This window comes from Anoplopoma fimbria, chromosome 12 (assembly GCF_027596085.1).
Source record: "Anoplopoma fimbria isolate UVic2021 breed Golden Eagle Sablefish chromosome 12, Afim_UVic_2022, whole genome shotgun sequence".
Lineage (NCBI taxonomy): Eukaryota > Metazoa > Chordata > Actinopteri > Perciformes > Anoplopomatidae > Anoplopoma > Anoplopoma fimbria.
Genome location: NC_072460.1, coordinates 23,900,075 through 23,912,869, shown reverse-complemented (window position 1 = coordinate 23,912,869; position 12,795 = coordinate 23,900,075). Strand labels below are relative to the sequence as shown.

At 41.0% G+C, this 12,795-nt stretch overlaps 1 protein-coding gene across 1 annotated transcript in view; it reads right to left on the bottom strand.

Moving 5' to 3' along the window:
• The window catches only part of LOC129100199 (dedicator of cytokinesis protein 3-like), a 55,742-nt gene that overhangs the window by 15,753 nt on the left and 27,194 nt on the right, over positions 1-12,795 (bottom strand). The window contains 23 exon segments of the mRNA XM_054609772.1: positions 127-220; positions 326-386; positions 1,106-1,201; positions 1,316-1,342; positions 1,461-1,546; positions 1,642-1,790; positions 1,893-1,951; positions 2,045-2,145; positions 2,274-2,349; positions 2,553-2,647; positions 2,757-2,855; positions 2,945-3,091; positions 3,264-3,391; positions 3,497-3,689; positions 4,362-4,532; positions 5,709-5,790; positions 5,885-5,985; positions 6,088-6,171; positions 6,637-6,734; positions 7,495-7,666; positions 8,409-8,515; positions 8,651-8,813; positions 8,960-9,084. Coding sequence (XP_054465747.1) covers positions 127-220; positions 326-386; positions 1,106-1,201; positions 1,316-1,342; positions 1,461-1,546; positions 1,642-1,790; positions 1,893-1,951; positions 2,045-2,145; positions 2,274-2,349; positions 2,553-2,647; positions 2,757-2,855; positions 2,945-3,091; positions 3,264-3,391; positions 3,497-3,689; positions 4,362-4,532; positions 5,709-5,790; positions 5,885-5,985; positions 6,088-6,171; positions 6,637-6,734; positions 7,495-7,666; positions 8,409-8,515; positions 8,651-8,813; positions 8,960-9,084 — 2,514 coding nt within the window.

The following is a 12,795-nucleotide window of genomic DNA, read 5'->3' as shown; positions in this document are numbered from 1 at the left end:
TTTCTCTCCTGCATCTATTCTACTTCTTCTCCAAGTGTCTCTATTGGTAAAAAATCCAATGAAAGGAAGACGTATTAAAATGCCACTTTATGCAGAACAAAGCCAGAAACCCAGTGTGTCTGTTACCTGTGAAGTCCTCTGCTTGGAGATGCAGGTCACACAGCTTGTGGATGTAACGGATGTACATGTCCTCCTTGTTGACCTCAGATTTGTAGAAGTTCTGGGGATGAATAAAAAATAAATAATGGTTAACATCTTATTTTATGTGTAGAAATAGTCATGAGCGTGTTTCTAAAGTCTAAAAACTCTGCCTTGAATGTCTCACCATGAGGTTGACGGAACCACCAATTTTCTTGTTCTCCATCTCGTCACCTTTCATGCAGTCCCTAAAAATAAAACAGTAGATTCTTTTTCTTGTTTTTCTAGTTTCATGACATAAACCATTACGATGCTGAACTGCTATGTCTCACGCGTGTAGTGTCCACACAGACATGATGCAGCTGCTGCTGCCAAGCATTCTTACAAAATAAAGTTTGCCTTTTAATAATGATCAGAATGTATCATTTAACTTCATCATAAATGTCATTTATATTTATTTTAGACAGGAAAAGGTTAAGAAGCGTGTGCTCATTTGTAAATTATATAACAATCTACAAGTCAGTAATCATTTAATATATGGAGAACGTTACTGCATTTTCCACATAACTGTCCTGCACATATTTTCTGAATAAAAGCCTTTCATAGCCATTTATAAGATGAAGAGATTATGTCTCTAGAGGGCTTTTATTTTGAAACAGAAAGAGGAAGTTTTGAGGTAAAAATAAGTATTTACCTTTTTCTCACATCTCTGAAATGTTTTACAGATAAAGACATTGAAACTGTACTAATGATGTCAACATATGTCAAAACATCACTTTCACAGTTGCTGTGAACCATGTTGCACATGGAAAATATAGGCAAGACCTTATATTTGTTGTGGTGGACATGCAGCAATGCGGTTACTCTAAGCTGTTAGACTAACTTGTTAGACTAACTTGTTAGACTAACCACACAGGGGCGCAAAGAGATTCAGTTTTGAAATATGTGCAGCTAATTCTCATCATACCTGTAATCCAGCAATCGCTCGACGAGTCTTGTGACTGACGTGACGAACGAGATCCCCGTCTCCCTCCAGGTCTCCTGCTCTATCTTCTCCAGCAGGCTGCACAGAAAAACACAGTAGGATGTTCTTACTAAAGGTGACAAGCACAGGAGGTAAACAGATATGAATCACAATGTCTCTTCGTCTCAGCTGTGAGAGCATTACGCCGCTCACCTTGGATAAGGACCAAAGAGCTGGGTCCTGCGGTGCGACAGGCAAACAACACAGAGAGAAGTACATTAGAGGGGGAAATACTACGAGAGCAGCTTCACTCTGAGTATCTCTCTGCTGGCTCACTGAACACAGGTTTGATGCTTACAAAAGGCTGAAGAGCTCTCTGTGATTATCATCGCCTTTCCCATCCGACACCATGCTGTCCAGCTTATCCATCAGCTCTGCTTCCACCTACACACACACACACATTCAGCCATTTTAGCAATGTTAAGTCAAAAAAAGCAACACACAATCTGTAGCTCATAACGTAACAATGTCACAATGACCTGTTTGAAGTTGCCGTTTTTCCTCTGCTCCCAATCCATCATGTCGTGGAAAATGGGGATCATGATGTTTCGAACCTCGATCTGAGGCACCAGGGTCACGCCGAGGAACGGACCCATCATTCCTGGGATGAAGTGGGGCTTGTTGTCGCCTGGATTACACACATTCACAAAGATAGGAGTCGTTTTGATCTTGCATATTTCATAAAAATCGAGTAATACGTGTTGTGTTTGAGTGTGGAGTTGGGACGCACCTAATTTTTGCCACATGCTGAAGAGCTCGTACGCCATAGTCACTCTCATATCTCCATGCCTAGATAGAGAGGAGAGTGATGTGTACAAAGAGAGTTAAGTACTGGAGAAAATGGAGAGAATACATTCAATGAATACACGGCTGTTTTCTTACTTGTCCAGGACTTTCTTCCTCTTAGCCGGGCCGAGCGCCTCCAGCTGCAGACTGGGCTGGTTGATGTAGAGGACAGTGAGGCTGAAAAACGAGTTCCACACCTGAAACACACCACAGATAAAAAACAAGAGTAAATAAATGATACGTTGAATCATTAACACTAGTTCCAGAAAATGAATTATGGTAGTACGTGGGTTTCCTAAATGTTCAAAGACACACACACACACACCTTGAAATCAAAATCGGCCTCTGAGAAGTTCTTGTGCAGCGCAGGAGACAGGAACTGTGTTGTCACTACGATGATTCTGCAGAAAACAAACGATACACTGTCAGCTTAAGAAACGATGTCGCTGCCAAAAATAGATGGGAAAAAAAACAAAAACTTGCAACACAAGCGTCACCTTCAGAGCAGGATAGTCTGAAGAGTCTGATCTAATGGTTGGCTGTATTCCCTTACCCTCTCTGGGACAAAGAACACTGCATGACAGATATGGAAAAGCAGACTCACTGACTAGTCAGAAGCCTCATGACGCTCCAGTCTCGGGGGAAGATAGTCAGTTTCATCAGATTGCGGAACACGCAGAAGATCTTCAACAGGAACTCCTGCCAGGGAAGATAATAAGAACATGTATGCAGTCAAGGTATGTAGTAGGCAGGCTGCGGCAAAATGCTCGTGATCATGTGCAGCTCTGTGACTCAGAGAGGTTCACACCTTCAGCTCCTCTTTGCTATGGAAGTTGTTGAGTAGATGGTGGAAGTGGAGCTCCGTCATCTGCCGGAGCAGAGAGAGAAGACAGGAAACATACTCCCCCTGCACCAAGGGAAGCAAAAAGGTTAATCAACGCAAAATCCACCTGTTTTTAAATGTACACAAAAGAGGTACATTGAGTGGAAGCTCACCGTTATCTCGGCGGTGCACTGAGGACAGCGCTGTCCTCTGGCCGTCTCCACAGAGTGAGACTTGCTCATGATGGACAGCAGAGTCTGCAGCAGCACATCCAGGAGGCTCTCCACCATCATCTCCACTTCCTCCTGAACAGAAGACTCCTGAGGAAACACACAGATGCAAACATGCTGCTTAACGCTTCAGTGTTTGTGCCAACATGCTGCAGCTGCATTATCAAAATCCTATATACTTTATAAGGAAATAGACATTTTATAGTGCAACTCCTTTTGTGATCACATGTGATTTTAAGTCACTCGGTAAATTGTACTGTACCATGGAGCTAGTCTTAATTATGGAAAAGATGCTGGTAAGGATCCCAGAACAGATGAGCAGCTCCCTCTGCTGGCGCAGATGCAGGTGGATGTGATGCAGAACCACCGGCAGCAGAATACTACGAGACTCTGAGGGAGGAGAGTAAAAAAGAAAGGAGGAAGAGTGAGGATGAAGCTGAAAATGTGTATGTTTTAGTTTCGTTAGAGAAAGAAAACACTTCGTAATTGTCTCACCGGGGAAGAAGAAGAGGCGGCTCTCCACCGTGCGAGCGATGGACTGCAGTTTGACTACATCCATGGACTGGCCGATGTCCACTGTGCTGGGCATGCTCCCTAGGGTGCCCCTGACATATTCGGCCACCTCCTGAACGGTGAACATCTGCAGCAGCTCATCAAAGATATCAGGGAAGCTGTTCAACAGTGCTGCCTGTGAGAGGGAGAAGCAAAGGACACAGAGAGGGAGTTTGTAGCGCACATGAGGAATATTGTGTTTCAAATAAGATACACTTACGTTAAAACATCACAAATATGCTTTTTTTCTGAGTGACACTGATACAAAACAAAATAGCCAAAAATGAAACTATTCTTCTTCAGAGAGCTCCCAGATCTTAAAAGAGCAACACCATTTATCTCTTTCCACAGCCATAAATAATCTCTGTTTCTATCTAAAGCGCTGGCTGCATATCAGTTACTGAAGAACACATCATCCTGGACACACAGCATCTGCTGCATGGAGGAACCAACACAGGGGGGCGCTGTGACTTACTGAGATGGACGAGAGCCCAGAGGCATGACCACAGAGAGGCATGCAGCTGATCACACCCCTAAACTGTCCCAGAGCAAGACAAGGACGGGGGGGAGGGAGGGAGGCGTGGGATTGAAGCATCAGTCACAAACATGCACAAAATGAAAAGTGAAAGAATGAAAAGTTAACAGACAAAAAATAATCAGTGAATCATGAACGCAAACTAAGAGGATGGATGAAAGAGAAAATAAAAACATGTATAACCAAAGATTTGAAAAAGTAAGGCCGCAGAGCAGGTGACGTCATCAGAACAGGAGACGGTGTTTGATCATTGTCATGTGTGAACTATCCGACCTGCGTGAACACCAGGTTCTCTGAGCTGCGGCTGTCCAGACTCAGGACGAAGCGGATCGACTGGAAGAGCTCCTGGATGCTGGCTCTGAACTGCTCCTCCTCCATGCCGCAGGTGGCTCTGGAGTACAGGATACGAGACTGGACGATGAACTTGAACAGGTACTCTAGAGCCTGAGGGGAAGGCGGAGACGTACAGTCAGCGAAGGTACACGTCATTCTGTTTGATAAATTCAATCAAAGAAATTACAATGAATAAGAAGTGAGCTCTGAATGGGTTTGTGGTTGATCGTCCAGAGAAAATCAATACATAATCATAAACTTCACATTATCTCATCGGAAAAGTACATTTCAAAGACTGTGTGAAAACTCTCTTCATGCCTTTACACAATTCTTTTTTTGGTGCGATTATCAGTACGTCAATATATTATATAACTGTTTTTGCGCCGAAGAAGCCCAGTCATTTCTGTCCGGATCAAGGTTTCCCACCGCAATTAAAGGAACCAAACAACAAAAATAATAATAAATTCATAAATATGGTACTTTTCAAGCCTTTTTTTTCAAGCAAAGTGCTTTCTGGATTAAAATATTTACAAAATAAATAAAAAATCCCCCTGCCCCCTCTAAGAAATGCTACAAACAATAGCATCAAGCAGCTTGAGGTGCAAGTGCGAAAATAAGAAATATGTTCATATATGTAATTAAGAAAATCACAATCACGTTATCTTTAAAACGTGCGTCGTAAAGTACAACAACACAGGGCTTTGTAGTCCGAACCAGGAAATCAAACTTTATTACTACTTTCAACCTTGACAAAGGCATCGCAGACCAGATCTTTCCCTTTTTACCTCTCACAATAAAAGCCCTAGACATATGGACTGTGCAACTGCTAACAAGGGCAAAATTCACTCAGGGCATGTCACTAAAAGGAAACTCAATAAAATATCTCACAGTTATTTAGACTATACAACAGTCTACCTCAGACGGACTGCTCTGGGTCAATAGGATCCTGGTAGTTGGTCCTCTGCCTGCACAAATCTATTGGACCCTATTATTGAAAAAGTGTTGCAACTGTCACAAATTCACATCCCTGCCAGTATGAAATATTCACAGCTGAGTTCTTTGCATAGTCGTGTAATTTATTAGTCTTGACCCCAGGTGTGTAAAGTCCTGCAGAAGACGTCAATATCTGCAGAGATTTCAAATAACTTCCTTTCTCTCTGGAGGCAAGTAGAGCCTTTTAAGGCATCACATAAATCCTTTAAGTCCTTTTGTTACCATTCCCTACTAATTAATCCCAGTAGAGGGAGCGAGGACGGACCAGGAGGAAGTGTGTGTGTGATACTTTACCCTCATGGCCTCCTGGATGTGGTCCTGTCGTACGACCTCAGCCGAGCGGTCCATGTACCACTTCAGACACCGAATCAATTCTCTGCAGACAGATAGTTAGAAAAGAGTCAATATCAAGTGTGACTTTTTGCAGGTATCTTAATTCAGATTTTTTGTGTTTTGCTTTGTTCTTGTACTTGTATGCCAAAGCTCCAGCAAAGTGGTTTTGGATGTAGGAGTCCATGACAGGTCTGAAGTGGTAGAACCGACTGTCCCTGAGCAGGTTAATGATGAACACCTAAGCACACAAACATATATATAGATGTAACTCTTATACCCGCTACTCATACATCAGCAGAATAAATCAAATATTATAGTTGTCCTCCGTTAATGTTCCTACCAGTGACTGGAAAACTAGTGGCCCGTATTTATCAGTGTTGTCATCTAACAGACAGAAGAGCGTATCCAGGACATCTCGCAGGAACTGTGATAAGAAAAAGGAACAGCACCGAACACAAGCATCACATTAAAGGACGGACTAAAAATAGAAACAAAGGGTAGTCCCTTCATCCAAAAAACCATGGCAATAAAACCTATTTTTAATTCTGAGATGGTGATGTGACTTCTAAACAGTATCGAGTATGTTTTACACAGTGAAACAGATGTTTTACCTGAAAGACTCAACATGCATTCTGAATATAAAATCATGTGAATTCTAAGCTGTAAAAGCTTAATATCCAATCGGATTAAACACTATATAAGAATAGCATTTTAATTTGACCTATTATTAATAAAGTCACACTTAAAGTTTTTAACTTTATTTGTTTCTCAGCCTTTCCTCGTGATGTTCTAAATGTTTGTTGTTATCAAGTTCACCCTACAGCCACACAGAAGGTAAATACACTCGACAGCGTTCACATCAATAGATAAATAAAGTGATGACAGCGACCTTGACAATCTCCTCTCCGCTAATCTGACGCAATCGACCGAGGATGTCCAACACCCGGTCTGGATGGGCCTTCCAATTCAGGAGAGCCAGCAGGTCCACTGAAAACAGAGCGAAATATATTAAAGTTGAATAAATTTAATAAGAAGAAGACATTCTATGACTTTTTTGACATACTATACTATGACTTATGATAATTCTATAAAATGATATATTGTCTTTAAATGGATTCGTATGTTGATGACATATTATATCAAGACATCGTAATTCACAATTACGTCCTTTAAATTGATATTAACAACAAGCGCATACGGATCAGATTTCTCAGAAAATCTAATCAAAACTCAGTTAAATCAAACTATTGTCTTCATCAAATTAGTACGTATTTGTGTGAATGCTCGTGATCATATTCAGAGTATAGCTAGAAATGTTTATTTTTTCTATTTATTTGTCATTTATCTAATTCACACAGGAGTATGCAAAAGTTATTTCATGAAAACTATTAACTTATTCAACTGCAAGAAAACATGCTATATCATGATGTATATCGTCATTGAGCATATGATATACTTATATGGAGTTTAAATATTTTGCCCATATCCCCTAGCCTTAATAGAACTATTTAAGTGTTTACTTCTCCTTACTACTTTATATTCTGTATGTGTTTACTGTATTGATTACCTTGTATTTGTGTGAACGCATTTAAACATAGTCAGTGTATAGCTAGAAATATATTTGAATAAAACATGCTATATCGTGATGAATATCATGATAAAGATATGAAATTACCCATATTGTGATAGTAAAGCCCTAGTGGGGAGTGAAAATACATAAAGAAGAGCATGTAAACTGTTTCATTACCATTCTGTGTGAGTTTGGTGGAGCAGAGTATCGTGGAGACCCAGAAGGTTTCTTTGGGGCTTCTCTGGAAGGGCAGGTTGGCCGGCAGGTTGGGGCAGCTGTTGAAGTCCTCTTTGCAGCAGGGCAGACTGAGGTACAGGCCCTGGTTACTGAAGGTGGCATTCTCATCACACTGGAGGACGGACATCAGGGGGAAAAGAAGAGGTTAACTAAAGTAATGGAACAATGGCACTACACCAAAGAAGTTGACGTACTGTTTTAGCATCTTAGCACAATATACTTTGAGTAAGTTTCTGGCTAATGTGTTGGGATATCACACAAAAATGTTATTCTGAGTGTGACAGAGCAAGCTAACAACCAGCTTTGTTGCTCATACATACTGCTAGCATGCAAAAAAATATTGGCATGTGTGACGGGGATATAAACTAGAATAGAGTTTGGGGTCACTCGCTTCCAAATGCATAGACTAAAAAAATCCTCACATACATAATATTTACATCCTCCAAGTTCGATGTCATATTGTGTCATATTTGAAATGATTATTTATGAGACAGAGGTGTGGTCCTCCTTCATTTTAGGGCCTTATAAGGGGAATCAGAGGCCAGAAAACTCAAATGATTGCCTCTAGACAAAACACTTTTCATGGTATTGATGGACTAAGATATCACAGTGTAGCTTCTGCACATGTTTTGGTGAAGGAGAGCAAACAAGATGGAAAGTGCATTTAGTTCGATGTTCTCAGACTGCTGAGAAAATACATTAAAGTCACACAGACAGCCGTGCAACTTCAATGCACTCAACTAGATTTTTTAAAAAGACACAAAAGGTCAAAGTAAAGACGCACCATACATCTTAAAATGTGTGTGTGTGTGTGTGTGTGTGTGTGTGTGTGTGTGTGTTAAACCTGCACATACCTTGTACACATATAGCTCATGGCTTTCATCTGACAGTGTGGTCCCGTCTTCTCTCATCAGAGGAGTGAAAGCAAAACCAAACAGCTTCTTCTCTCCTTTGTCTTTAGCTGAAAGGAAGCAGTATCGTGCATCAATGTTGTGTATCTACACAGCACAAAACCACACTGGTATAACTCATAAACGTGACCCAGTCTGTCCTAATAAACCTGTGTGCTGAGGGATGGGCCGCATTAGTGACTCACTGGAGCAGTGTCTGAACTCGAAGCGTAGGTGGGATCCTCTGAAACGATCTATGGGGATGGGCAGCTTGACCATCTCACTCCAGCGAGGGCTGTTGTTGTGGTAAAGGACAAATGAGCGATATTCACTGTTGTTGGGCTCTCCGCTGCCCAAACTGATGCAGTCCTGAGAAGAAAAAAATAAATAAAAAGGAGGCATGGTGGATTGTTTTTAATGACAAAACATCCAAATGAATGTGTGGGTGCGTGGCAGGAAGGTTACACTGATCGTGACTCATGCATGGCACACAAAAACTCATGTTTGTGTCATACTTTCAGTGTGTCCCCGTCGGCATACAGCACATAAAGCGTGACTTCGATGTTCTTCTGGACGCTCTTGCCGCCCCTCTCAAACTCCCCACGCTCCAAGGTCAGGTACAGGTCGTTGCGTGTGTCACCTAAGACGAAGTACAGAGAGGGAAACTTTAGTTAAAAGGGAAACTTCATCAACATATCAAAAACTGTCTACAGGTCTTAGAGGGTACTACTGCATGTTTAAAGCCCTTTGTGGTTCCCTCTGGAGTGCCTCAAGTGATGTCACCTGAGGCGACTACACTTGTGGGAACTTCATTTTGAATCTGGTTTAAATCTGGAGCATAGATGTGTTAAAAGAACTGGAAAAATTCATCAAGTTGCTTTACTGTGTATTACCTGCAGAAAAAAATAAATATCAGCAACTTTTGAGTTTCTGCCTTAACGCTTCGTGTTCCCTCCCACTCGCTCCTTAGCGGTGAATAACATCACATTAATAAAAGTTGTTTTGTTCTCGATTTTTGGAAAGATTAATATTTATAAACCTCCATTTATAAATAAAGAAAAAGAAACATAAAACAAAGAGTAAATAATGAATTTGTTCACAGTTTGAGGTGTTCTTTCAACAGTTTACATCCGTCTCTTCTAAATAAGAGCATGTAGAAAAACAGAGTGAAAAGATACATTTTGATTTAACTGAGTTCTATCAGATTTTCTAAGAAAAACTTCTAAGTGTGTGTTTGTCATTATGATATATATATGTAGAGGACTTTATTGTGTATCGCTATATCTCCATATATGAATCCTCACAGTACAATTCCATTTAAAGACGATGAATCATCATATTGAATCATCACCCAGCCCTAAAGCCTACCTCCTTCTGTAACTTAAATAGTGAACTGACACATAAAGAAAAATAATCTTCATAATGAAACAAATAAAAATAACGACAACATCAAAAACAAGCGTCATAGTCCCAAGAGAGACGGGACCCTTTCTTCATCCCTGTATCTCTCAAAAACCTTCTTTTATTTATATCTTTACTCTTTTATAATAGCGGCCTATAGGGAAAATAGTCTTTGGGCCTCAGGTGATATTTTCATTAAAATATCGCAAGTGGCTACTGGAATTAATTTGTAGGACGGCTATTTGTCTGTATCCAGCTCTTCTAACATCTATGGTGTGGAGGAAATGTGAGGCCGTGTTGCATTGTGGGAAATGTAGGCGTCAGGTTGTGACAAGAACAAGAATGCGTGGAATACATAAAGACAATATCTGTGGTTCTGCGGCATGGAGTTTCATCCTGTGCGATGCTAATGCTAAACCAGTGGAGCACTCTTTAATCTACACACACCAACTAGGACGTCATGCACAAAAGCATTGCCCTGTTGAGGGCCGAGCTAGAGGCAACAACAGGACAAAGACATCTCAGACAGTCCCAGACTATGAGGACAAACATGTCCCCTGCCTTGGCGATGTTAATAAGTTATAATGTACATGTCAGCCTCTGCTTCACAAACTGAACCGCGAGTGGTCAACATAAATTAAGACTAAGATGTTCACCACACGTCATCGCTCTCTGAGATGAGAAATGACCCCGCTGAGTCGTAGCACACTGTAGCTCATGACTGCCTCAGCACCTTTTGTGAGGTCAGTGTTTAATGCAATAAATATCGGCGGCAACAGCGGAGGAAGATATTGCAGTTATTTATAAAATCAGATTATAGTTATTTATACCCAAGTCATTTCCTTGGGGACGGATGAGTCACAAGGGGTGATACTGGGAGGTATTTCAGGCTAACTGGAGAGGAGTGGAGAGGAGAGGAGAGAGGGAGAGAGGAGAGGAGAGACAGGAGAAGATAGGGGAGGAAAATGAGGAACGAAGAGGAAAGGAGAGGATTGGAGAAGGGTGAATGTGAGAAGAGAGGAGAGGATGGGGGAGAAGAAGAGAGAAAGGGAGAAGGTAGGGGGAGGAGAGGATGGGATAGGAAACGGGAGAATGAGAGATGATGGGAGAAGGTAGGATGGGAGAGGATGGGGGTGAAGAAGAGAGGATGGGAGAGGAGAGGAAAGAGGAGACAGGAGAAGAGAGGGGAGGAAAATGAGGAAAGAAGAGGAGAGGAGAGGCAAGGACAGGAGAAGGTTGAATGTGAGAAGAGAGGAGAGGATGAGAGAGGATGGGGGAGAAGAAGAGAGGGGGATTGGAGAGGATTGGAGAGAATGGGGATGAGATGAGAGGATGAGAGAAGATGGGAGAGGAGCTGCAGAGGATGGGAGAAAAGAGGAGAGGATGAAAGAGGATGATGGGAGAGAAGAAGAGAGGAAAGGAGAAGAGATGGGAGGAAAGGAGAGGATGGGAGAGGAAAGAGGGATGATGGGAGAGAAGAAAGAGAGAAGGTAATGGGAGGAGAAGAGATGGGAGGAAAATTAGGAAAGAAGAGGAGAGGAGAGGAGAGGATCTTACACTCTTAAGGCAGAACAATGTTATCTGATGAAATATACCGAAATAAACACACCTCTCCTTTTCTCTCTCTCACTCTCTCTCTTTCTTTAAGTTTTCTTTGAAGACCTCTGCTCCTCATAAGTTGCTCAACACCTGACCTAAATCCTCATCTCACGCAAATAGGGAGTGACAAATCTGAGAGCCTCCTAAATACCAGTGGTGGAAGAAGAACCACTAACGAAACAATCATTTAAGAATACTCCACTAAAAACATCCTGCAGTCAAAATTGTACTTGTTTATACTGATGCATCACACCCACACTCATCTTCCACTATTATTCCGAATATGACAATATTTTGAATGTGATATGGTTCATGTAAACATCATATTCTGTTTTTATATACTGAATAAGGTCTTATTCTGTATGCAGCATTTTCTGATTAAAACAAGTGAGATATGCACATATTATTTAGGTTTTAGGAACATTCTTTGAACATGTATACAGCTCATTCACCATATGTGTCTCAATAGTTTTTTTCGGTACTTTGCCAATAGTTTGCAAAGCTGGAGTAGAGATGGATGCCCACATTTCCATATTTAAAAGAAAAACACACCTTGAACATTATGGAGGACTTGTATATAAACAGGTTTTTGGATATGCACACGTTTCGCAACATCGACCTTCTCCAGAGGATGGTTGAAGGAATGAAAGAGGGAGGATGAGTTCACACAGTCCAACAAGAAAACGTATTATTATAAACTAATTAACATATTTTGACGCAAAGAAGCAAAATGCCACAAGCAGCTCCTGCCTTTCCACCTTTTTCCATATTTTGACATGATAAACAACATGTCAGGGCGTTGACTCTTGTTAAACACAGCCGAGAATGGCGTCCACGTGAGATTCACTGGTCCAGGTGCTAAGGACGTGTCATGGGGTCATTTTACGTTAATCAGAGTTTATGCACAGCTGCATTTAAACGGGAATATTAGTGGAATATTCATCTTAATTAGCCATGTAAAAATCGTATTGGGAATATCTTCTCTTTTGAAATAAGGGCAAAAACTGGTATATTTGGTACATGTAAACGTAGTCAGTGTGTAAGTAGCATTTTGCAGTTGTAGCTAGTTGCTGTGTGTCTAATTTTAACTACTTTATTTGCAGTTATTTAATGTTCCCAACCTAGGGGTCGGGTCACCTGATGGGTCACCAGATAAAACAGATGGGTCATGAAATGATTAATGAGATACAAAAGAAGAAAAAGTTCAAAAAAATATATATTTTACGTCTTTGAGCCTCATGAAACTTTAAAGCTTTAACAATTCATCGACATCTAACATGTAATAAGAGGTCACTAGTATTCTACAAATGTCGTACAAATATTGTATTTTATCAGCTTAGTGAATGTTTTT